The sequence below is a fragment of the Pocillopora verrucosa genome, chromosome 4 (assembly GCF_036669915.1).
Source record: "Pocillopora verrucosa isolate sample1 chromosome 4, ASM3666991v2, whole genome shotgun sequence".
Classification (NCBI taxonomy): Eukaryota; Metazoa; Cnidaria; class Anthozoa; order Scleractinia; family Pocilloporidae; genus Pocillopora; species Pocillopora verrucosa.
Window position 1 is genome coordinate 8117179 of NC_089315.1, and position 25727 is coordinate 8142905.

The following is a 25727-nucleotide window of genomic DNA, read 5'->3' on the forward strand; positions in this document are numbered from 1 at the left end:
GCCCTGCGTTCGCTTAATCAATCTTAATCTTTCTTTAAACAACCGGGCTACAGTCTGAAAGTAAGTTATTTTTGTTTACATCTTTAACACATTAGTTCTCCAAGATATATATTATGTGCAAGTTGCAAAGATAAAATATTACTCCAAACACTATATCCATCGCGGAGTCACTGTGGCTCGGTGGTAGATCATCGGAGGGCAAATTTTGAAGATCTAAGTTTCAATTCCTAAAGGGAGACTCCGATGATTTTTTTTTCCTTTGTCTCATGCACGGTTGTTACATGAAATAATTATTACTATTCCCACACACAAAAAAGAACTTGTAAAAGAGTCTTTGTTTTTATTACCTTGCTAAATTGTATTAGCCACGCCTCTGTTGCTGTTGTTTTCTTTTTTTTAATGCTTTTCACAAAAAATTGAGGCCGAAAACCTCCTTTGACCTTTTCAAATAAAACAGCAGTAACTTAACCACAAAAAAAAGCAATACAGAGGGGTAGAGTTTTAGGTTTGAAGCAATGAATTAACATATTCCATCGTTTCCACCTCCCCGGCAACAGGACTAGCTGTGATTAGTATGGAACTTCTCCTCGTAATACTTGTACATTATAAAGCAAATTGGTAATGAGAAGTCAAACAATCATCATTTGTAGAAGATGATAAATCCACTTTTTTTAATATACATGGAAATTTATGTTATAGATAAGAAGGGGGAGATCAGATCTCTTCAGATCTTGAGACGTAAAGGACTACAAAAATAGATGAGAACCGAGAGTGGCAAGCTCTAAAGACTTTGCTTTTCTCCAGGGAAGAAAAATCTTTGCTCAAAATAATTTCCAACATAAATAAAATCAAACTTTAACAATTCTTTATGGCCGATTGACCTCAGGCGAGGAACAATAAAGTAAACATCTCAGGTGGTCTGATATCTTGTTTAAAGAAAAGAGTTCAAAGTACGCTAAAACGTTCTTAATTAACCACGTGGGAGTCGCATGTCATTATATAATTAACTCATTGTGATCTGAGTCTCAGAGATCAGAGCCCTTAACCAATCACTAAGCGAGAATTCTCAGCTATTTTTGGAAAATAAAAAATTTTACCGTCAGTCAAAGTTTGAGAGCACATGGCTTTCTAAGTTTCATACAAGGAGATTTGTTCAAACTTGAGGGATGATGCTGTTTGCAATTTTTGTCCTCACAAGGTCTATGCTGTTAATTATTACAGGTAATTAAGTAGCACTAAACAGTTACTTGCACCCGAGCTTAATGAATGTACCACCGGCATGGCCGGCACATGTACACTGAATAACGGTATTGTTAAAATCTGAGTCGAATAGTACTCACTTTCATAGCTGGTAACACCTAGCTCACAATTTGCAAAAGAGTGCTTACATCAAAGTTGGGATAATTGTGCAATCTGTCCTTAAAATTGAGAAATTGTCATATGAAAGCACGTGGAATCGAGTCTCGGAAAGCGCGTGAAGGGTCTCCTTATCGGACGCATCAAATTCGTCATGGTGTTCTCCAATCTTAACGGTATTCAACCCGCATCATTTTCCTTACCCAAAATGATATTTTCAGGTCCACCCCAATCTTTTCAGTATCAGTCGCACACGAAACAAATTATTTTCGGAGAGCGGTTACGTAACATTCGATTTAGTCGCAAGCAACTTGAAACAGCGTGGCTTCTGCTAACTAGTTATCACAATTGAAGGGAGCACGTGAAAGCTCGGTCTCAGCAAATGTGGACAGCTTTTAGAGCGAAGATAACCTTTTCATTTCACCTTTTTGAGTTAAATCTCACCCAGCTGTATGTAAGATTAAATCTGCAATGAAAGAGGCAACGAAAAATTGAGGATGCAAGCCGTGGTTTAAAGTAACGATGATATCAGCTAGTACATTTTACAAGTGGAAATATGATGTTCAAGTTTGGTTTTTCAATAATCGGAAAGTAAAAATATCAGTTCAAAGCTTTCTCAACATAAATTAAAGAAGGTTATGAATCCTATTCTTACACTATTACTATAGTGACATTGTGGTGGTTGTGCGTGTTTCCTTTCAACGTCACCAAATTATGGTAAAAAAAAAAGCCAGAAAAAAAAATGCAAAATAAAAGTCACAACACAACCTTATCATACTTCCACGAGCCTTTTCTATAATCAAAATTACGATTTTCATAAAAATATTTTTAGACCTTTGAGTTTGAATAAACTGGAATTAGTTTTCTGCTAAACCAAAATACCCACTTAGCTGAAAGTAAGACACAGATATGATGAAAAAAATCAAAGGTAGCTAACAACTCAAAAAGAGAAAGAAAGCAAGTGACATTAGAGCCAATGATTGAAAATAAAAAGAAAGGGGCAGGGTCTGGCTGTGGCCGCTAACAAGAGTTTCAAGAAAAGCCGGCTGTTGACATTCTATCGCTGTCTATAAGACCTCTCACCGCCGTATGTTAATCTTTCGAGCTGGCCCTCGTGTTTGGGTTTCGCCTTACGACCCCTTTTCCGGGCTACCCCTGAGGTAAGAGTGACAGATTTTCGCTCATGGAAACCGAAGAATCATGAAAGCAAAATCTCTTTTTTTTGCACTTTTCCCTAATTAAAAAATCGCATCGAAACTATAACTACCGCTCAACAATCATCTGAGACAAAACTACGTTTACCTCCTGGAATCAGTGGCTGCTTTCTCTATCTAAGCAAGAACTAGACCTTAAAGATCGCTCCTAAACGCCTCATTTTTTAGCATTTTCTGGCTTGAATACAACATGGGGACACATAGACACTAACGACAGCAACCAGCTGCAAAGCGCCCAAATTCAACATGAGTACTGAAGCTAAATCGAAAGCAAATCTTGTGAAGAATCTCCATTTGATGTTGTTTTTCGACCTCCGTGTTCTTTTTTAGACCCGCGAGGAAACTATTCAGTGATGTTTTATTTCTCACAAAGCTGAAAATTGATTCGAAGCATAGCAAACAAGATGCTGAAATGAACTGAAATACTGATAATTGGAAGAACGAGATTGACATTACATTAATCAAAATGAAAGATTGGAAGAGTAAAACCAAAACGAATCCAAGCAATCCCTTAGTTTAACTGACTTATCAGAAATGGGTAAGTCAGTTTCAATCACGTACTTTTAACCGCCCTCTTCCCCCCTCCCCCTCGCGCCTTTCCTTCCACTCTATTAGAAGTTGTACCATAGTATAGGCATGGAGGGAGAAATGACCTTCAAATTCAATCACGCAATACGTTTCTTCGTAGGGTGGGTGGGTGGGGAAGCCATGGCATTAAACAGTGAAGTCTACAAAATGGCCGAACCCGGACACTCCAAACACATTAGATGGTACGGGAATTTATTCATTAAAATTAAACTGTACTTAACTACAGGATTATGTTTGCATACCTTGTCAACAATAATTCTTTCTGTTTCCATTTACCCTCTTCAGTTTTCGATAAAAATACAACATGTCTTTTCTCAGTCTTAAACACTAACTAGGTAAAACTTGAACTGACTCCTAGCAATAAACTTAACCTCGAGACATGTTTTGGCTACTTGTCAAATAGTCTTAGTGGGGGTACGTTTGGCAAAGAACATCTGATCAACCAACTGGATTAATAATGACTTTGAAATGTAAGAAATAGGCTTCCATCTTACTCCTGATCACCCCAGCTCATGCGATAAGGCAGCTTGTTTATGTTTCACTTCCGCTCCGATTATTTTGAATCTATTTTTTTGGACAATCGTAACAATTTGAGAGCTCGTAGCAAACGATAAGAAAATGGAAAAGGTATTTTGATGTGACAGTTATGTCGGGGCGTACTTTGATGAATTACAGCCCAATTCAATCACGCCCAATATCCTAGCCACAGGAAGGTCTCCGCGAAGATAAAAGAAAACGTTTTGCCCAAACACAGAACTATTTGACAATTCAAATGCTCTCATGCACACAGCAATTTATCTCGTTATATAATTTCATTATAGTTGCATAATCATTCACGTGTATTCAAGACAGGTGGAAACGTTCATTTTCAACAAATTCATCCCCATCGCACGTTTAACTGCTCTACGTAACTGAATGTATTCGACAAAAGTCTCGTCACCAGGAGCACCTCGGTTTTCAAACTGGCAGCGGGTATATTGTCGCCATTTTGAGAAGCGAAATACTCTAAGGACGAGGTAACTTTGACGAAATGTCTAGAAAAACGGCCTCAAAACTAGTAACGACAGACCTACAGTAACGAAGACGCAACTATTAAAGTCTCATCTTCATCTTCTTCAGGGGTTTTAATCTCCGCCAATGAGAAAACTGAAGAGAAAATTCAAGTGAGGATATTTCGCGACGCCTGCTTTAGTTTGAAGTACCCCGGATTCCCAACTCGTCTGGAAGAGAATGAGATTGTTTATGTCGAATTAGAAGGTATTAAAACGCAGATGGTTCATGTTACCACAGTGCTTTGAATCGCTACAATTCTTTATTTCCCGGTGTATTTTTGAAGTAAGATGAGCAACAAAGAGAAGTTTTCTGAACTTTAATCATCTCTTACTTTTTGCTGCAGCCATCGATGATTATCATGTCGCTATTCCTGAGGAGTGTTACGTGAGTGCCAACAAGAAACACGACCATTGCCCCACACAAGGATATCAACTGATCAGCGATTAGTGAGTAAAGTAATTGTAGATACAAAGATAGAAGACAAATGCTGTTTGTTACACACATTGAGTCAATTAATGATCGGGTCGCTATAATAACGCAGATCTAGAAAGTAGAAAGGAGGTTTAACAGAATTTTTAAGCGAGTCTTCCCACAAACAAAATCACAAGACAGCAAAACAATGAATGTCACGCACAGTTAACACAATGATGAATCATTACATCCGTCTGAAACTGAAGGTCTTTGGTGACTAAAAACTCTCCATCAGTAAGTCAAACATGTCTTTTGAAATATTTGACCAGTTTGGCATCCTTTCCATCCTACTATTACGCTAAGGAGTATAAACTTTTACAAAGTGCCACAAATCCACTCAATTTACAGTTGCCCGCGAGCTCTTCACTGTAACTACTTACCGACAAGCAACAAGTCCATACGATTTCAATTCTCCAATGTCCAGTTCTTTGGCCCGAAGAAACAATTCATATATCTCCATTGCAAAATGACAACATGTCGGACGCCATTGGTGCCCAAGCCACACAGGTTCAACTGTGGAACACAAGCGCTACATTGTCCACAACGAAAGGATAGCCACGTGACTGTGGGTCTCTTTGTGTCGTGGCCGACTAAAGCTAAGTGCAATCAATCGGATCCGGGTCCAACAACCAGTAAGTGATATAAAGACAAAGGGTAATGTAAAGAGGGCATATGTCAAGAGTGGATTTTTCGAATTACTTATAGTTAAGAACCCATTCTCAAATTCCTTTCAAGGATCCGGGTCACCCCATTCGAAAATTTGACTAAGACATATTATTTGTACTGAGAGGCGTCCAACGAAGCAATTTCATCATCATCCTTAAACTTCATGAGTCGGAATTTGTTGCACCACAGATCCACACAACGCGCAGCCCCCGAATGGCTCACCTCAGGTTTGCCAGTCAAATCCTTGTGTCTTGAGATATCAACTGTAGAAAGGTTATATTCTGACTGTACATGTGGAAGTTTGGGTTGAGGAGAGATTGGGTTGAGGCATTTTTCTAAGTGCATCTTTTGGATTGAATGTCGATATATCTACACATTTTAGTAACATTCGTTTCTTTATAAAAAGTTCCAAGAAAGGACCGTTTGGAAAGAGGCCAGGGCTTATCAGCTGGAATGATAAGTGATCAAGGTAAGGTTTCAGTGTGTCGTTATCCATTATTATCAAATTACCCTCAAGAATTGACAAATAGACTGAAATAAGTAATATGGGGAAAAAAAGTGGGTGTCTAAGTAGCAGCATCCAACTGTCTGATTTCAGCCGTTCAATTACATCAAAGTTGTCATATTTATTCTGACTGTCAACAAGAGATCTTTATTAATTTTGCTTCGGGGTTTACTTAAGAATTATAGGAAAACTGATTAAAGTGGATGTGTATTTTTTGTCGTTTGCTATTGTCGTAAACTTCATCCTTAAACACAAAAATAATCATAACGAGAGCAATGATATTAACAACAATAACAGTATGGTTTGATCCAAAAACGTTGTCACGGTTCCTGAGAGTCTCTAAGCTAAGAAATTAATCTCTTTTAGGGGCAAATAACACAAGACAAGGAGAAATTCAAGTCGGAATATTTTCAAACAACTCCTTCACCAAAGAGTTTGAGTACATCAGATTTCCCATTCATTTGGACGTAAACTCAAATGTTTTCGTCAAGGTGGAAGGTATGAAAACGTTCCTCTAGGAATAATATCGAATTTTTTTTTCTGTTTGTGGTAATAAACAAAAGCAAAACCTAAGGAAGAGATAAATGAAAATTATTAGTAACAACCATAAAGCTTCCTTTCAGGGCGTGGCTTCAGTGTGACGAAGCAAACAGCGGATCTTTCTGTTTTCCATCCGATAAAATTGAAGAATGCAATTACCTCTTGCTTTCTTTTTCTAGAGCCCATTCTATATGGTTTCCCTCTTAGATTTTAGTCACACGCGTTCAGTACCACACATTTGCAAATGGAAAGAAATATATTGTCAGTACTGTCTTTTGTCAATAGCTAGTGTCTAATTGGTGATAAAATAGCTACGTGACTCTTAACGGTGTTGTGTGTGTTACCTGTGCAAAGAAATGACGACTTGATCAAAATCTAAGGTGCAGTAGATAAAGTGTTTAATGAGGTTGTAAATATCAAAGATTAGCGCGAGCTGATGATATGTATTTTCCGTGCGCTAATAATCTGTCTGCTTGACAGTTAAGGCGATATCAATTCTTCGTTATTCATGGCAGTGAGAGCATCAATAAACCGGCTTCTAACTCTACTCAAATTCAATTTTCAGCAACGGAAAAGGGCCAAATAGCTATTCCGAAAGAATGTCATGTGAGTGCATTTAAGAACTATAACCACAATCCAGTGCTGGAATACGGACTCATCGAAGATTTGTAAGTGAGGTGACTGGACATGGCTGGGAAGCGGAAAGGGAGGTTATGAAATTACTGCACTGAACTTAACTAAGAGAAGCGAATAGTTTTACGGGTGGAAAGAGTGAACACCCTTACTGGATGCTTTTTGATAATTTTATTGTTTTAGCTGATCTGAATTGAAAGACAGTCACGGTAGATCAACCGTGAGTTTATTTTCATGGATACTACGGGCTCTAAAGTTAATCTAATTAGCCATAATATCGTCATGCTCTCTGTACTCCTTACCTATTTATTGTTTAATTCTTCACCTGTAGAATTGACATTGAATAAGATAATTTTCACCCGATTACATTCTGTTGCACTAAGACCATGCCACATCATTACAATGTAAAATCCCTCACCTGCCTATAATTTTACCAAACGGTGAATATCAGGAAAATTCCCTGTTCAAATATCGTTTTCCTATTGCGGAGAACGTACGTGACATTCGGTATTTACTATAGGCAAATACAAGAACAACATGGTGTTCATGACGCCTGAAAAACTGCCCTGTATACAGTCCGTTTTCTCATCGGTTATCCAACGTGAGTTGACACAGTGTTTGTCAAGTGTTTTCCTGAAATAGTTAACGCTGTAAAAACATATTCGACAACGGTTTTGAACGAGCATTGCACTTGCTAACATCCTGTTTTCGTAAATTTTTCCTCCGTTTTCTGATGTATTTAACCCGATATTTTCTGTGCGTTGCCACAATCCATGAACGAAGTGAAGACGAGATATTCAGCTGTGGCGGTTGGAAGTGTTGAGCCGTGAGAAGCACCGATAGGCTAAATGCTATTCGATCTACAGAGGAATCTAAAACTAATCGTTGTATTTCGTCATGTATCTATTTCAGCTGTCCGGACAAGAATGAACTTAGCTACCTTGAATCAAATGCAGTGAGCCAGGCCGTAAGATTCAAATTCCCCATAAGGCAGTACTTTGGGATTGCAGAACAATTCCTGTTCATCCACTTCAAGGTTACCATATGTCGGAGAAAGCAGCCACCGAAAATGACAGCAATCAACTGCAAGACGCTGGCACAGTTCTGTCCCCACCGGCGAGAGGAAACTATTATGACAGTGGGTCCATTTGTGGTTTTACCAGAGGAAGGTAAACAAGATAAAGAGATCAGATTAACAAATGGTTATTGAAGATAAATTTTTTTACTCCTCGCCTGCCCATGATAAGTGAAACTTTTATAACCAGTCTTTTTTTATAATGCGAGCTCAGCGTGATAGCTTTGGGAGGAAGAAGTAACGAGGTAAAACAAGATTTCCTCTCATACCTTACCCCATAGTTGCCCGCGTGCAACGTTCTTGCATTTCTTTGCCAGCACCTAAATTAAGAAATATATATGATAGACTGAGAAGAGATAATTATCCACATTCTGTAGCAATCTCTTTATAGTCTCTCTATTTCCCTACGCTTATTTTTACACTTTTTTCCCAAAGGCAAAATTTACACGAATGAAGTAGATCAAGATGAAGTGCGTGTCAAACTCTTTGACAGCAGCTGTTTTTCTCAAGAGTACCCCAAGTTCCCTATTCATTTAGGGATGTGCAGCTATGTTTACATAGAAGTTGAAGGTGAGGAAAAGTTGCTCAAAATCTGAGTATCAATCCGAACTGTGAAGTGCGGCAAGTCGTAATTTCAGGGTAATTTAGTGCGATCAACTGAGTTGAATACGTAAATCGGCCACCGTAAAGCGTTTAAAGGTTTAGCCCTTCGTCAGAGCGATTGGAGGAATTGTGGGTTGCGTGGGTTTATTGTAGAAAATGGAGCTACGCGATTGGTGTGAATATGTTGACGAGAAAACAAGAATAAATTAGTTGAATAAAAAGCGCTCGTTGACACCGTTGGGATTAAGAGTGCCGATTTGGAAGATAAACTTTTGTCATAGAGTTTTGTGGCTTTCCGAACTGCCTAGATATAGGGAAAGGCCGCAAACTACTATATGTTGTTTAGGTAGATTAAAGCGACTAGCGACTGGTTTGGATGCGTCCTTGTCATTTCTTTCTACGTCGCGAAGGTGTTCTTGGAATCGGTCACCTCGTCGTCTTCCTGTTTCATCAATATATAACTTTTTGCAATAAGTCGTAATTTCAGTCTAAATGACCAGTAGCAGCTTAGGGAAGAAATTTTTTCAGGGGAAACCTTAACAAAAACCTACGATAATAAACCTCGTTGTCCTCTTTTCCGATTTGAACCGCTGATACTCTAAACTTAAACTGACCTCCGTTTTTACCAGGTCATAACTGTTGTGGTTTTTTGTCCGATCACAATCACGTGCAGGATTTTTTATCCAAAGCTAGAATGCTTTGACCGAATGTAGTCAATGTAGCAGTGATTTGTTTCCCACCTTGTTCATTGATAGTAGATGATATTGATCAGCTAAGTCAAAATAGACTCATGTGATTTACACTGATGTTTTATTTCATTTTGTTTATTTTATTCCTTTTCTTTTAGCTACCCTGGTAGAACATGTAGTTATTCCCAAGAAATGCCGGTTGAGTCGCTCCAAAAACTTCACTGATCACCTTTCCACGAAAGGCTATACATTACTGGAAGACAGGTGAGTATAGGGAAAGATATTAAGAGAAAACTGATTCAAATTAATTAATCAGATACAGCTAGAAATTCAATAAGCAAACGGTGGAAACTCCGAGTGAATGAATGCCCCAGAATGGTTTTTCCGGCTGGCTATCAGACTGACTGACTAGCTAACTCAGTGACTAAAATAAACTTGCTCGTTCGATCGATCAACTGACTGACTGGCTGATTTCACAATTTTTTCGATGATAGATCAATTGATCGACGGATTTATGGGTAGATAGATAGATAGATTGATTGATTAATAGACTTAACTGAATTCGTTTTTCAGTTGTCCGTTAGGTTTAGAGTTTGATTATCTACCAACACGCAACAGGGCCGTACGGTTCCGATTTACTTTTGACCATTTCTATGCATCTGCGAAGGAATGTCTTTACCTTCATTGTTTAATGATCACGTGTCAAAGGAAAGAAGTGCCCAGGATGATGCGCTTTAATTGTCTGACGCAAACACAGTACTGTCCACACCACAGAGAAAATGAAGTAACCAAGGGCCCGTTTATGGTGTGGCCGGAAGAATGCAACCAGGGAGAAGAGAGTCTGGACAAGAAAACTGTTAATTCTAATGAATTTAAGGGTAATTTTTTCAATTTCTCTTTTTTCTTCTTTCTTAGCCTTAGGTTTTTTATTAGGATTTCTTTTGGCCCCTTGTCGTTTCATTATCCAAAACCGGACATTAATTTTCTAGTGTTTACATGTGCCTTATGAAAACGGTCAACATAAATGCTCTATAGAAATCGCTCCTTAAGGTAAATGTTTATTGAAAATGGGAAAGGAAAAGCAATGCTTTCGAATTCTGATTACTCCTTACACAAAACAGTGACGGGAAAGGTCTTAACGCTTCCGTTTTGATTGTGCTGTCCGAAAACGTATATTGTGATTTGTAGAGCAAATTAAGCACCCCCCCAAAACATTTTAAAGCTGACTTTTTGAGCGTGAGCCCTTCGTTAGCCCGTCCTTGCTCTTCCAGGGGCTTATGCTCGCAACGCCAGCTTTTGAAACAGCCCTTGCGGTGGCCAATTTGCATTTTCAACTCAATTTATCAAACCAAATTATGTTGTGATACCCCCACTACAGTATCTTTGGAAACTCACACCCCCGCCTAGCTCATAATATCTTTTCTGGAGCCATTCTGTGTTCATGAATGAGGTCTCTAAATGAAAAGTAAATAAATGGAACCAACAATTACCCTGCAAACAAAATTAAATGCATAAACTAATTTCTGGAAACAGGAAGAATCTCAAGCGGTTCGTTTTGTTCGCTTTTGTACAAAAAAAACGTGCTTTTCTTGATCGTTTTTCAACATTTTCCATTATGAATCGGTGAAAATAGATATTTTCGTTTTTAAGCACGTCTCATCTTGTACCAAAGCGCACAACAGTTTCTTGTACATTTCGTAAAAGTATGACGTCACATTCCGTGGTAAAGTTTCGAGAGACTGCACGTGGCCCGGCTGTGTTCAGATCAGTTTAATTTTCTACTGCACTGAAAGCTCAGGGAAAGAAAAGAAAAAATGTCTCACAGTTTGATTGTTGTGTTCATCATAATCGGACTTTCAAGTCTGTCAGGTAATCTTTAAATTGAAGGTAACTAATGTAATTAATGCGATTGTTCTAAACCAGTCCTTGCACACAGAACTTAGGCAACGCTACAGCACTGACCGAAATATCTTTTGAGGTTCTATTTGATAACGAAGGACGCTGAGTGCCAACGAGATTCAGTTCAGATTTCGAGCTTAAATATACCATTTATGGCTATAAAACGGAACATTTAATATATTGAATACCACGCAAATACAGGTTGCTTTGGCAGAAACACGCAATCTTAGAAATATTCAGCCATCGTGCATCGTGACGCCGCCAAGCAAATCTTTTGTCCTGACTTTTTGTTAGACTTAGAAAGAGTGCCATTACGAATCAATCGCCAAGGACACTTATACAAAGGAAGAACTCCGATTACCATTTAATCTCCTAAAAACAGTCAATACAACCGCGTACCGCCTCGCAATGAAAATTATTTATTTTGAAACTCAAACCTGGTCGTGGAATCCCTGATGTTCTGAGGTAAATTCATGAATGCAAAATTTAGATGTAACATTATTACTTTTCTCAAGAGAAAGGCTAATCTCGTAATTCATATGTTTTGGTGATTTTTCTCTCTTTGATTTAAATTTTGAATGAAAGCTCAAATGCCGGGGTGAAATTTTTTGGGTACGTGACCCTGAAAGAAAAAAACAATAGAAAAAGTTGTCAGATTAGTGTTTTGTAGTTTAGAAAAGGAAGAAAAAATTTTCTGTGAAATCGAAACAGTTGAAAGAACACTAAAAAATTCGCACCACCATGCAGATACTTGTGGAAGTTGTGGCACACAACTTTACCGCAACCGACCTCCCGTGATTGACAGCTGCCATTCTTGCATGTTCATTGGTCATGCAGGATGTTTTGGAAAAATTTTGAATACATGAAATAATTTTTCAATTTCTTTCCCATAAATAAAGTCTAATACTCTATTCTATGAATGAACTTTACGATCGTTGTAATGATTGGGCCTTCCTGCAGCAGCGGACAAAACTAGAATTGTTCCGACAAAATCATCAAAGACATTTCTTGCCTTTCTGGCAAACTCATTTCAGTTACAGGCTTGTCGTATCTTTAACGACAAATGTTAGACAAGTTTATCACAGTTTGTCCAGTTTTCACCCGTGATAAATTTGGGTGGCGGTGCATTCGAAGATTAATCGGCATCGGCCAAAATTTGTCAAGTCGCGACAAACCATCCGCACTTGTAAAATGTTGGTGATGACAGAAAATTTGTCAAAATAAACAACTTTTTAGCAAGTGCGGAGAGGCCCTTTCTTCGGAAATGGCTTTACAATCTTTATATATTATTGACATTAACCTCGATTTCAACTGCTTTAAAGACATTTAAATTTTTTCAGGCCTTATTTTCACTACTGCTTAAGTAGTGTTCATAACTGCGAAGATCACTTTCATATTCACGTCTTTATCCGTAGTTCAAATATGACTTTCATATATTCACAGCCGTTTATTTACCACTTCACGGGTTTATTTGGAACCAACACAGTGACCAGCTCCCTGTTGGCTTGTTAACTCAGTTGGTAGAGCACTGCACCGGTATCGCAAAGGTCATGGGTTCAAATCCCGTACGGGCCTGAATTATTTTCAGGCCTTCACTTCTGCTTAAGTAGTACTCATTACTGCGAAGATCGCTTTCATATTCACATTTTTGACTGTACAATTGAAATAGATGTTTGGGGATTATCGTATGTGACGACAATTCAAACCCTTTTTATTAGTTTCATTTTTTCAAGAAAAAATAGAAAATAACAATGCGATAATTTTTCTGGATTAGATAACTGAAAACTTCCTGTCGACTTCTTAAGACAACAAGCAAGTCATTTTCATCATTATAAAAGAAATTTCATGTAAAAACTGTATTCTCTCTGTTAGGAGCAAATAGTTCGATCTTTGGAGAAGTTCAAGTGGAATTATTTTCGAACTATTCCTTCACCGAGGACGTCAAGTACAACAGATTCCCTATCCATTTGGACTTGAGCTCCCTCGTCTTCGTTGAAGTAGAAGGTAAGAAACTATTCTTCAATCAATTGCTTTTTTGAATATAGAAATGCAGTTTAGCTAGGATAAGATCAGTAAATTGGTCGTAAAATAGGCACCGGTGTTAACAATGATGTAAAAATATTTTCGAAGAATGATCAAGAATCTACTCATAGTTCTTACCCAAATGGAAGAAAAGAATCCGGGGTGCATTTTTTTGCCTACGGTATTTACGATTTGGGTCACCTGTGCTGCTTTCGTGTTCTTTGGATGACCGGAGGCTTCACTTCGGTACATGGGGAAGAACAGCGAGTGTTGAATTCAGTTTCGTAAAGGAAAATAATAACAGAAGAGAAAAAGGAAAGCATTGGCTCACCAAATCGACATTATGATCAATATCGAATAATACTTCTACATCCTTTATTTTAGCCATCTGGCAGGAACTTGTAGCCATTCCCAAAGAGTGTCACGTGACTGCATACAAGAACTGCTCAGATCACCATCCTAACTTGGGATATAAACTCATTTTTGATTAGTAAGTGAATTGAGTTTATTTTTTCATTAGATTTTCTCCGCTGAATGAGCAGCTGGACTGATAAAGTTCATAAGATTGCCAACTAAAGCGCAAAGTTTTGATCGGAGACGCAGAACGTGATTATCTGGTGGGCTTCGATGGAAATTAAACGGACAAACCTGCAGTTGCGCTTATAATTCCGTCTTCTGATGATCCAGTGAAAATAAGATACAAAATTGTTAGCAGACGAAGAAGAACATGTCATTACTTACTTTCCTCCATTCCAGTCTCCTAAGAAGACAAGAAGATTTATTTTTCTTATGGTGTCTAGTTGTGTAGACTTCCGGCGCCTGTTTTAGGCTCGATTACCCCCATTCCCTCGAGTGCAGTCTTCTATCCTCTTGATAGTAGGGCGATGTAATTTCCCGAACAGCGACTGGTGATCGAGCTGACCGTTGTTTTGAATGCCATCCGAGGCAGCTGCATGTACGCGACATCCTATAAAAACGGCTACGAAGAAGACTGCTTCGACGCCCTTAATTTAATTTCAAAGGGGTGAAATCAGATTTCTTCAAAAGTTGGCGCTGTTTGTTACTAAATTTAATCACATGACACCGTCGAGCAAAACCATAGAAGTTCCAAACAACGTTAAGCACTCAATACTTTTGCCACAATTACCCTTTTTTAACATAAATTTCTAGCTGCCCTAATGATTTAGAAGTTGACTACCTCCGATCACCCACGGGAAGCCGGGCTGTGCGATTCAAGTTTCCTATAAGACAGTTCTTCGGGATAGACGAACAATTCCTTTACCTCCATTGTAAAATGACCACGTGCAAGAGGAAGGAGCCAGCCATGTTAACTGCGTTTAACTGCCTGACGCAGTCTCAGTACTGTCCTCTCCGAGAAGACTTCGACGTCTCAGTGGGACCCTTCGTAGTTTGGCCAGTAGGAATTAAACGGGATCGGGAAATCAAAGAAAACGGTTAGTACGATAAACGATGTATTGTAATCCCCAAAACGGTATATTACGAAAAGGCACCACCCTAAAGCCTACTCCCCAGGGTCCTAGTAAACAAGTGTCCAAATTTAGAGAGAAGCGTCCAATTTTAGGCACTAGTGTCCGAATTTAGACAGAGGTGTCTGATTTTTGTATTTGAATTAAAACAATAGAGTCCGAATTAAGACGGCAGTGTCCCATTTTAGACACCAGTATCTTTTTTTAGACTCTAGTGTCCGATTTAAGGCCAAGTGTTCGATTTTAGAGACTAGTGTCAAATTTGAGATATTAATGTCTGATTTTGGTTACTAGCGTCCAAATTTAGTTACTAGTGTCCGATTTTAGACACAAATGTCCGATTTTGAACGTTAGTATCTGCTTTAGACACCAGAGACTGCATCTAGACACTGCTGTCCGAATTTGGACACTGGTGTCCAATAGAAACATTAGAGTCCAATTTCAGACGCAGTTGTCCAGTTTTAGACACCACTGTCCTATTTTTCAATCAAGTGTCCAAATTTAAACAGGAGTGTCCAATATTTGACTCTAGTATTCGAACTTAGACACTTAGTGTCCGATTTTAGACACGTGTGTCCTAATTTACTCCCTAGTGTCTGCATTTAAAAAGTAGCGCCCGACACTGGTATCAACATTTAGACACAAGTGTCTATTTCTGGACACTAACAACGGGTTTTTGACTTCAGCGTCCGATTTCAGAAACTAGTGTCCGAATTTAGACGCAAGTGTCCGATTTTAGACGCAAGTGTCCGCTTTTGGACTTGGTTTCCTTTAGAGGTGTAGCATCCTTGTATGGGTTACAGTAGAGACCACTCTCCAGGTCCTAAAACCATTTCTTTCCGATAACGTTAATGACCAGAGCTCTTATGACGACTCTGCTCTCCTGGCAGTTAGTTCAGTTGTAATGACGAGAGGAACAATCAACCACACCACGATAAATGACGCGTTTTGGCACTTTGGTGACAAAAAAATGGCACGAACTTACATTTTTGAAGCATCTACTTTAGCTATCGGTTAATTTTGTCTGTAAACCTAAATTAGAGAAAGTTTATCTCCATAGCGAGTGACAAAGCTAAGTCGGAGATTACATCCCTTCCTTATCGGCTAAACTTTAAAAAAGGGCCTTCCTAAACGATGCACGTCCTGTATTTCCAGCAATATTTTATTTCCTAAAATTTCTCTGATAGGACTTTCAGGATTCCTTTCCAAGTGAAGAGCTCTGGTTATACCAATGACTAACTTGATCTAACCTAACCTCTTGTTACAGCAGCCAAACCTACGTAACAAAACAGGAAGCTTCATCGGAATTTTCGAGCACAAACACAGATGAAAGTGAGTGTAGAAACCCTGAGGATTTTTTATATTTAACTAGTTCTAACGAGATGGATATTGACCCTTCACACCCTAACATCAGTATGCATATTTTCCACACTGTTCGTTGTACATTTCTTTAGGTTCTAACAAAGAGAATTTGTTTAACAAACAAGAGTTTCTTTGATAGGTGATCATTTCCTTTATTCTCGTTACCCTAATGTTTGATTCAGGGGTAATATTGTAAGGAGAAATTAGATGATAGTCACTCCTGGGGGTCAAAGGGTTAAGACAATCAATAGTACCCCCCACTGGCTTCGAGAAAGCTCAGTTCCCTTGTAGCAAACCAGCAAAAATGGTGAAGTATATACAAAAGATCGAAGTGAGAACCGCCAGAACAGATCTGTTTCTCAACGCATTCAGCAACTACCAGTATTAAAAGTTCCCCCTTAATCAACTGAAGTTATTCAAAATTCCTTTAAGTCTTCCTCGCGGCACTCATTTATGCCCCCAGGCGGAGAAAACTGAAAAGTTAAAAAAGCGCGGATTCCTCAAGGTCTATGATACGACGTAATTTCCCACTCAGCGCTTCGACTTGGACCTATTAATCGGCTGCAAACATTAAGCATTCACGATTCTTTAAAGAACTTTTCGATTGAGTGTCGTAAAACCAAAACGAAAGTAATTACAACCGCCCAATGAGAATAAAGAAAGGAAATACCCTGGGAACCAATGGGAACTCAAAGAAAAAACAAGCAAACCGCCCATGCAATTATAGAGAGCGGGAAAACCTGGGCGACCAAGACATGATTGGTTCTAGTTTTTCATCTTATTGGTTGGCAGAGTGTTGCGAGTTTTCTGGACCAATCACAGAGCAAAGCAAAGCAAAAATTGCAAGCCTGGATAACTTTCGACACCCAATTGAAAATAGTCCATTTTACAGTTGTATGCTTGGTTGCCTAGCCTTTGAACAGGAATGAGGCTAAGTTGACCTTGTTTTGACACAAACCTTGCTGCTTTTCAATGTAAACTACTTCGTAATCATGCAAACTAAATACTGGTCTCTATCACAGCAGGTAACCTTTAGCCTCACTCCAAATCAAAGGCTTGGCAACTAAGTACACAACTATAAATGGCCCATTGATTTATGCAGAATAGAATTTCCTAGAGCTAAGCTGCTTTTCTTTTTCTCTCTTCTCAGTAGTGTTTCTGACCTACACGGAAGTTATCATGTCAATACTCGGCCCACTTGTCGCTCTTGGTTTGATGATCGCACTCCTCGCAATCCTCAGGAAGTCTTGCATAAAAGGAAGGCGGGAAATAGAGACGGCAGTGGAAATGGAACAAGTGTAAACCAGTCAATACCCAGTACTGGACTCTTGTCTTTTCACGTTCACTCTCAAGATCCAAATACAAATTCTCTGCACTGTCTGCCAGACAGCTCCGAAAATTTGGTGTTTAATCAAACAGTATCCCCTACTTGATATTTTTGTTTCATCTCTTAACCTTTCTCTTTGAGAATGTATTGACATTGTAAGGAGAAATTTCCTTCTAGTCCCTCGTAGTAGTGGCTGGGTTTTTGAAAGAGGTTGTCGATGAAAAATTTTTACGCCTAACGGCTAGAGTTTTTGGCCGTTTACAGCTTGCGTTTACCCCAATTGGGGCCCTCTTAAAACGGAGCCACCCGACAGGAGACTATTTGAAAGGCTCTTTTCATAGCACGCGATGATTCGAACCGAAGTGGCTTTTGTCTGCATTTATTTTTCTAAATTAGCCGACGAACCAGCGGTAACTGAACTTGTGTAGCATACAATTCTTCCAATTAGTACTATCACAATCACGAACATGCTTAAATAGGAAAGTACCAGTGGTTTAAAATTGATATCATGACGGCTCAAGAAGATTTCGTTCTCCTGTATCCGTTATTTTGATCGGCTGGGTTTTAAAAAGACTTTGAACCTATATATTTCAGTTTTACCCCAAATTTTTTTCCATTATCTAGGTGGCTACAATTTCGGTAGATGCGTTGCAAGATTAATTTCATGTTACGTTGTAGAAATCTTTAAATGTTATCTCTCTTGTAAGGTCGTTGACTAAGCATCAAAAACATATCAAGTTGTGTTTTATTTTCATCAAACGTAGCCACGGACGATTCGGTGATTATGAGCCACTATTTGATATGCCCCTTCCATTTCTGATGCTCGTCAATCTCGTTCTCTGGGCCTTTCTTTTAGAGTTAGGAAACATCCTGGGAAAAAGTTGGATGCCCTACCGCCTCATGGCAGGGGTGAACGAAGTCGAGCCTTTATAAAACGTTCCTAATGAAAGGATTGCGATAAGTCTAAATTGCTTTTCAGATATCTTGACTAAATTTTGACGCTGCGGTATTTTAATACCAGCTTTTGACTGATAATCCACGCGGAAAAGATAATCCTGTGTTTGTTCTGATTATGCCTATGTAATTCCGAACACAATTATCGATTATCATCAGCACTATAATCAAATTTATTGAGGTATTTAGACTGTATTTAGCCATTGAGTACGTAGCAATTATGATGATTTTTAGTAACTTTAATTTTCTAACGCTATATCAAAGAACTAACAGCATGATATTAAGCAACCCACCTGAGGCTTTCGACAAGCTACTGTTGCCGCATTCAGTTGATTATGCACAATGAAAAACCCGACTTAGAACAAGAGATTTTAATCTCTTGCTCAGACCCAGTAAGCAAGCACCATTTGAATACTGGAGTGATCGAAAGACTTAAACAGACATAGTTGAGCATGCGCCATGTGAAATGTCATCTGCCTTGAAAGTCTAACGCGTTGTCCTTCTTGGCCATCAGACGCTTGATTCAGTTGTGGAAATAAAATATAATTAAAGCTGCTTTGATCTCTCTTGTATTTCCTAGTTTATTGGTCTGTCCCATGCAGGGATGTGTGGATTAATATCCGTGTATCCAACACTAGCCTATAAGCTTACTAGGGTCGCTGTGAAAGCTTAAGAAAAGAGCGGAGCAAATAGAATGAGCATTTTCAAAAGTCCTTACTACTGAAAGATAAGTCAGTACCGAGACTATTTACTAATCAACAGGCGGGAGATTGATTTGCGATTACCAGGAATCAAACATTCGCGAAACAGAACTGATTTACACTAAATAGCTAAATTTTTTTCCTGCTCCCAGGGGTTGAGGTGAAATATTTTGTATCTTAAGACTCGACTATTGAGTACTTTGTCAACAGGCAGTGGAGCAAAAAAGGAGCCCTATCAATAAGTTAAAATCGAGAAACCGATAAAACACTAAAACCCAATTCAATGTTAGATGTCTGGCCCACACCCACTGCGTTCTTTAACAACCGATTGCGTGTAAAAACGATGGAACTTGCTAAAAAAACCGAGCGCAATTAACCACAGGAAACCAGAGCACATGTAGCGAACCGCCCCTAAGGTAGCTCTGGCATGATGGGAAAATTCAAACGGATGACTGACTCGAAAAATGTAGGCTTAACTATTCACTGGGTGGAAAGACCGTGACCTGTGTTTATTTGCGAAAAAGACATTTTCAATTAAGTATCGAAATTAATCCAGGATTGCTTTTTCTTTGCTTCACTTTATTATGTGACTGGCGCCACTTTCCTCAACCAATCAGATGCAAACTAAGACCAATCCCGACTTGGTCACTCGCGTTTTCCCGCGCCTCAGGCAGTTTGCTTGTTTTTACTTCAATTTCTCATTGGCTCCTCGAGATATATTCCTCGCTATGATTGGCTGTTGTGGTTGTTTTGATTTTGGTTTTATGACATTCAATTGAAAAGCGCTCTGTACGATAGGTTCGATCCTCACAGTTTGCTGCCTTTGTCTGGTGCAAACACGAGATACTTTGATCGTTACTGTTTTTTATAGTAATCTGCTAATCAACATTCCGTTGAATGACCTCACTCCTTTTGACGATTTAAATCGAATCAAGGTCGACAAGAATGTTTACGTGCCCCCTTGTGGGATTTTTGCGGTATCACAACACTCCGATGCAAAAAGAAACCAAACAACGATTGTTTGGAATAAAATTTGCTCTAAGAGGCCGATCCATTCCACGGCTCTGATCACGGAACTCTAATGGACGATTTTTGCGACCTCTGCGGGGAATAGATAACTTGGAAACTACTGTGTCAACTAATACCGGTACACCCTGCAGTGTTTTTAGAACCCTGGAAGGCTTTGAAAATGTTGTGCTTTCGACGAAATGCGTAATGTAACACCAAAATGCCGTGGCCAGTTTCCAATACTCATGAAAAAAACGTAAAGGAATTATTTATTGAAAAAAGACTGGTAATCCTTGATGTTTGAAAGACGGCGTACAATTTCTTATCCTAATAATTGTATTAAAATCCTCACAGCCTTTTGGCTTTAATTCATTATTTCAGCTGAAACAACAATAAAAGCTGTCACAACCCATTTAATCTATCACCATTCCTCTTTAAATCCTCAAACCCACCAATTGATGACGTAAAAGTGTGCTCGCCAGACCTTACCTAGGTCACGAAGAAGAAGTAACCAACTCTTGAGCGACGAAAACTGATCTAAGTGCAAAGAATCGTATGATTACGATGACTGAACCATGTGAACTTTCCTAAACATTAATTTGTATTGTTATCTTCGTGTGTGAGATTAATATTGTGATGTGTCTAATTGTTTTGTTTGTAAATCTGGTTTTCCAATCAACCTCAAAACAACAAACGGTTGCTTGATTTTCAAGAATGACCCTGTCACAAAAGAAATTTGCCCTTTGGCTATCAGTGGCTTCCCAGTGGGACACTAAAGAAAAAAAACGCTTGGCATTGTTCAATGTATATGCGGTGTATGACCGTTTAAGTACCTTATGCTAATACTGAGATAGCTTAAATACTTCCCACACAGACGGGACCAAATTGTATCGACTGACGGAATTGTTATGCAAACGACTACCCTCGACACGACAGAGATTTTCGTTGAGTTGTCAAATACCATGGCTTTGTCTCACGGATAGTTATTATAAAATCACGGGGTCGACATAAGTACATTCGGCGTTAATTCGTCATGGGAAAGAACTCCTCGTCGTGGCAACAATATACTGTTTTCTCCCAACAACTTGATCATAACGCCAGCAAAGCTCGTCATTTAAACAAGAGAGCCGAAACCGCTTGCAAATCCGTAAAGGTAGCTTGGAGGAACAGCAGTCCCACAACTGCAATCGCTTGACTACGAGATGCGACGCCTGAAACATGAGTTGAGGAGATCACGCAAACTCAGGTAAATTAGAAATGAGAGATACAATAATCGAGCGGCCAATACCGGGTAAAGTTGACAGCGATAACAATACAAGAAGAAAAAGTCTCAAAGAGCAGCGTCTACAAAAACATCTCGACGTCGACTCAAGGAAGGTTGGAAACTCTATCGGCGCAGCTTTTGAACAATGATGATGCGCAGGATTCGCGACTTAAAAGTTTGTCGTTACCGACGCTACCTTCATGAGTACAGCCACTCCACAGCTTACTTCTCGGACTGATTTTTCACGAGTGGATGAGAACGAAATCGACGAATCATTCACATCACCGCGAGTTTTTTCTAAGCCAAGAGAAAAAAGAAACATTCGCGCAGTAGAAAACTTAACCTCGATGTGTCGCCCGCGGCACAAAACCTCGCAAACTCCACCGATGGAGTAACGGTAAACGTCTCTATCACAAATACAAACGGTGACACAGAACGACTGCGTCCCGTTTCGCCTCAAGGCTCGTCTAAAATCGATTCTTCGCTCGTAATGTTAACCTCGTTGCAGTCAAAGACAGGATTCAAACTAGACTTTCTCAACCGACTATGAATAAGGTGAACGACGGTGAAGATGACGATGAGCCTGATTATACACAGTACCTTCATGTTCCCCCCGATGGGTTACCTCGGACTGTTTACCTGCTACCTACCGCCGTTAACAGATCTTCTACAAGAGGCTAAAAAGGCCAGGTACATACGAAGGCCTAGAAAACCTTTACAAGAACTGGAAGGATGATCCTGATAGGGAATTAGGCATTGATGAAATATTTAGCAAGAAAGGTTAGCTTGGTATGAAACGCACACTGTAAATGTCAATACCAAGCAAAATGATTTAAACGTCTTTTTAAGGGGTACATAGTCAATATCTTATAGACAGCACGTTAATCAGATTTATGATATAGTCCACACTAAGCATTCATGCGTCTCTTTTATTCTCCAAGAGTTTTCGTCTTCGATAGTACTCATATCGCGCAGTCGTCACCAGTTTAGCATGCTTGGCTTTGCGCAATTTTTTGGGTAGTTTCTGTCAGGGATGAGTGAGTTATTAATTAAGTCCTTAGTTTCTGATGACTATGGAACGAAACGACATTGAAAGTGGCACTCTGCGCTACCGATAGTTCCAATAACAACTGAAAACTTCATCGAAAATAACGCAAAGATATCGTGAAATCTGATCAGACTGATCTTGTCAGAATTGCTCCTGTGGTCAAACGACTGTCAAAGACGTCCTTAACCAACTTAGAGGACAATATGTGTGGCGCGCCTCAGCGCAAAATAGCGAAGTTTCTTTTCTTTTCCAAGTAAACATTGTCCCCCTTAATTACCCCGACGTGACAGACTAGTCATTCACACTCCTTTGCGAACTTTGAAATCATCACTCAGTCATGTTTGGTTATTAAAATGTACAGGCATTATCTTAAGGTCGTGCGAATGTTGCTCTGACTCACAGCTGGCAGTAATACAGCAACTTGGCTTGAACTTTCGTTTCCCAACTGAATTTAAAAGGAAAGATATCACATATCGACATCGGTCACACGAATGATATGCAATTTTCAGATTGTTTTTATCAAAGCGGACAAAATTGTTGCAAAGCTAAATCTCCCTAAAGGAGCACAATTTTCTAGCATGCGTCTATTGAATACAAAAAATTTGAAGTCATACTTTGAAACTTCAGTTGTTACCTCCTGAACTAGTTTCACAAATGCGAAATAAAAAAAACCAACACCACATTGCATTCTGTAGGAGTTAAAAAAGTTGGTGCCGTAAACATTAGACGGAAAGGAATCAAAATGAAATCCAGCTTACATTAACACCTTTAAAGGTCCCTGGAGTACAAAGGGTTATTGTCACCTCCGGGTGGTAGAGCGAACTATTTAACAATTAACACCTAATTAAAAAAGTCTTTAAAACGGCCACAAAAACAAATGAAACACTCGCTGAGTATTCACCAAAGTCCGCTTGTGCTGCAATCGTTACCTGATCTATAAGAAGCCAAGAATTTCAACAAAACATTTTTATTTGTGTGAGACTACTTCCAGTATTTCTCTTTTCCAACATAGGACCCCTTCAGCTGTTAACACCTCTCAGGAAAATAACTATTTAATTGAGCAAGGTATTTAATCCACGCGAATTTTTTTATATCTAATACATGAAAGCATACAATACTGGCAGGGAAGGGCAATCCGTAGGACGAAAAGGCCGACAAATTGGATCCAGTTAGCCTGCACCCTCTTTTTTTTCTGTTTTGAACTCTTCAAGAATGTGTTTGCGTCAGAAACTGCATCCATTCCTTAGTTGCTACGTTAGGAGTTATCTATTCCTACACAATCTCGAGCTGTCCATGAACCTGGCCACGTTGTTAAGATAATTAAACAGAACCCTTTAGTTATTAAAACGAAGAACACACTAGCATTTGCTTTGTTATGCGCTAGGCTCTCTTCAGTCCCACGTACCTTTTAGGATCGTATAGTTTCTGTGCTATGAACACCACGGCTGCAGCGTTTCACGCGTAGGTTTACAAACAATTCGAGTGTAGTGAGAATAGCTTACTGTCATATCTTGGCAACTTTGGAATTGGGTACAGTTCTATCGTAAATGCATATTAAGGCTATCAAGAAACAATCGCTGGGTGAACTGGATCAATTACTCGCAATTACCGTCTAGATTTTGTACCGCAGTACCCATAATGGTAAAGGAAAGTATATGAAACACAGTAACCAAGGCTGCATTAGAGTCTGTAAAACTGGGGTTGGAAGTTAACTTCACATCGACGGGGGAATCCTTTAAGTACTAAAGAAACTACGTTGCAACCCACCAAAAGATAGATATACGAGAGCTTAGAGTTCCCCAAACAAACTTTAATAAGTTAATTACAATTATCAAACAATACCATAAAAATCATTAACCTCAAGAAATTGCCATGACAGTAAAAGGTAAGTAGGGAAAATACAAGACCCTTATGTAGTACCCCCAACAAGATAAAATTTGTTAAAAGATCCCTAGCAGTGCCTGGGAATGGGATTATTTACATGGGGTTTTTCGACAGAGTTTTTTAAGCAGCCGAGGGAGAAGAAAATACAATTTAAAACAGCCATGTGAGAAGGTTGGATTAGGATATCATGACGGAAACAATACATGATCTTCAAGTTTGCCGACACAATTAATTCTCTTCTTAGAAAGGCTGCTAACCCATGAAGGTAAGCCTACAGGCCATTCTCAGGTCCACTAATACCTTTTATACTCTTCGGAGGAGAAAACATTTTAAGAGGAATGTTTTTTTCCAAACCAGAATATGGTTTAACTTGGTTCACTTCTGATTAAAAATTTGTATAAATCAAATGAAGATTCTTTTTTCCTTAATTCACAAACAGATAGAAGATAAGTTCATATTTTGCAGAAAGTAATCAGCACCAAAAGTAATCATATGATAATATCTATGGTATAAAAGCTGGTAATGACTGTCCTGCCATTAAAGTCCCGTCCTGTGAGCGCACTGTGGGCCCGCGAGCAGTCGTCAGCATAGAGAACTCGACAAACACCTACAGAGCAAGAAAGCAGACTATGATGCATTTTAAAGGCTAAAAGATTCGCGTTTTGAGGAAATTTTCAACTGAATGTCGTTTATTATTATTACGGAAGGCAATGCTCCATAACTGAATCTACATCTCCAAGTTGGTCGAAAAAACCCGATATACTGTCAACTAAATAGATACTAAACTAAAACCGCTTGCTACTGGCTTTTTCCCGGCAATTCATGCAGTCCTAAGGAGTTCTCGCTTCCTTTAATCTGATTGGCCATAATAAATTCTTACACACGTTTGACTTAAATCAATGCGCGCGCGCTCCATCTAAGATGCTGTTAGACAAGTAACAGAGGAAAACTTAGAGTCGAATGACCCTCAAAATGCTGTATTTTGCCCGTGGTACAGCCGAAGTGGAGTCGTAAGTACCTTCTAACGCACTAATCTACGGGCAGCCATCTATCACCTAAACCTTGCCTGCTAACCATTGCACGGTAACTTGCATTGTTTATCGCTTCGTGGTCGCCCTTCGCTCATGAAAGTTAAAGCCTCATTGCAATTTCACTCTCCCTCACCCTGGTTACCTTATATCCTGTATTTGAATCACCAGTAAACTTGAATCCCTTCACAGCACCAAACTTTGCGCACTCCTCCTTCACATCCATCATCCGTCTGCAAAAAAATAATTTTAAATATAGTTTAAAACATTAAATATACAAATCAAATGGAAATTTTTAATGAACCATGAATCACTGAGCTAAAAAAAAAACAATGAACCATGAATCTTGA

General features: G+C 39.1%; 1 protein-coding gene and 1 pseudogene across 1 annotated transcript; both read left to right on the forward strand.

Moving 5' to 3' along the window:
* The first annotated feature begins 5148 nt into the window (after nt 1-5148).
* Nucleotides 5149-17985, forward strand: LOC131785671 (uncharacterized). The gene is made up of 12 exons (XM_066165269.1): nt 5149-5314; nt 6220-6351; nt 6959-7061; nt 7939-8228; nt 8537-8671; nt 9552-9657; nt 9967-10271; nt 13165-13296; nt 13699-13804; nt 14485-14772; nt 16072-16139; nt 17314-17985. Exons 1-12 carry the CDS (start codon nt 5149-5151, stop codon nt 17463-17465), a joined length of 1983 nt encoding a protein of 660 aa, XP_066021366.1. The 3' UTR covers nt 17466-17985.
* A 3163-nt stretch (nt 17986-21148) lies between these two features.
* Nucleotides 21149-22461, forward strand: LOC131785642 (uncharacterized; annotated as a pseudogene).
* The last annotated feature ends 3266 nt before the right edge of the window (nt 22462-25727 follow it).

Coding starts and splice junctions, on each gene's coding strand:
- LOC131785671 (XM_066165269.1), top strand. CDS start 5,149: ATGACAACATGTCGGACGCCATTGGTGCCCAAGCCACACAGGTTCAAC. Junction 13,297..13,698: donor CGTCTTCGTTGAAGTAGAAG/GTAAGAAACTAT, acceptor CCTTTATTTTAG/CCATCTGGCAGGAACTTGTA. Junction 16,140..17,313: donor AAACACAGATGAAAGTGAGT/GTAGAAACCCTG, acceptor CTCTCTTCTCAG/TAGTGTTTCTGACCTACACG.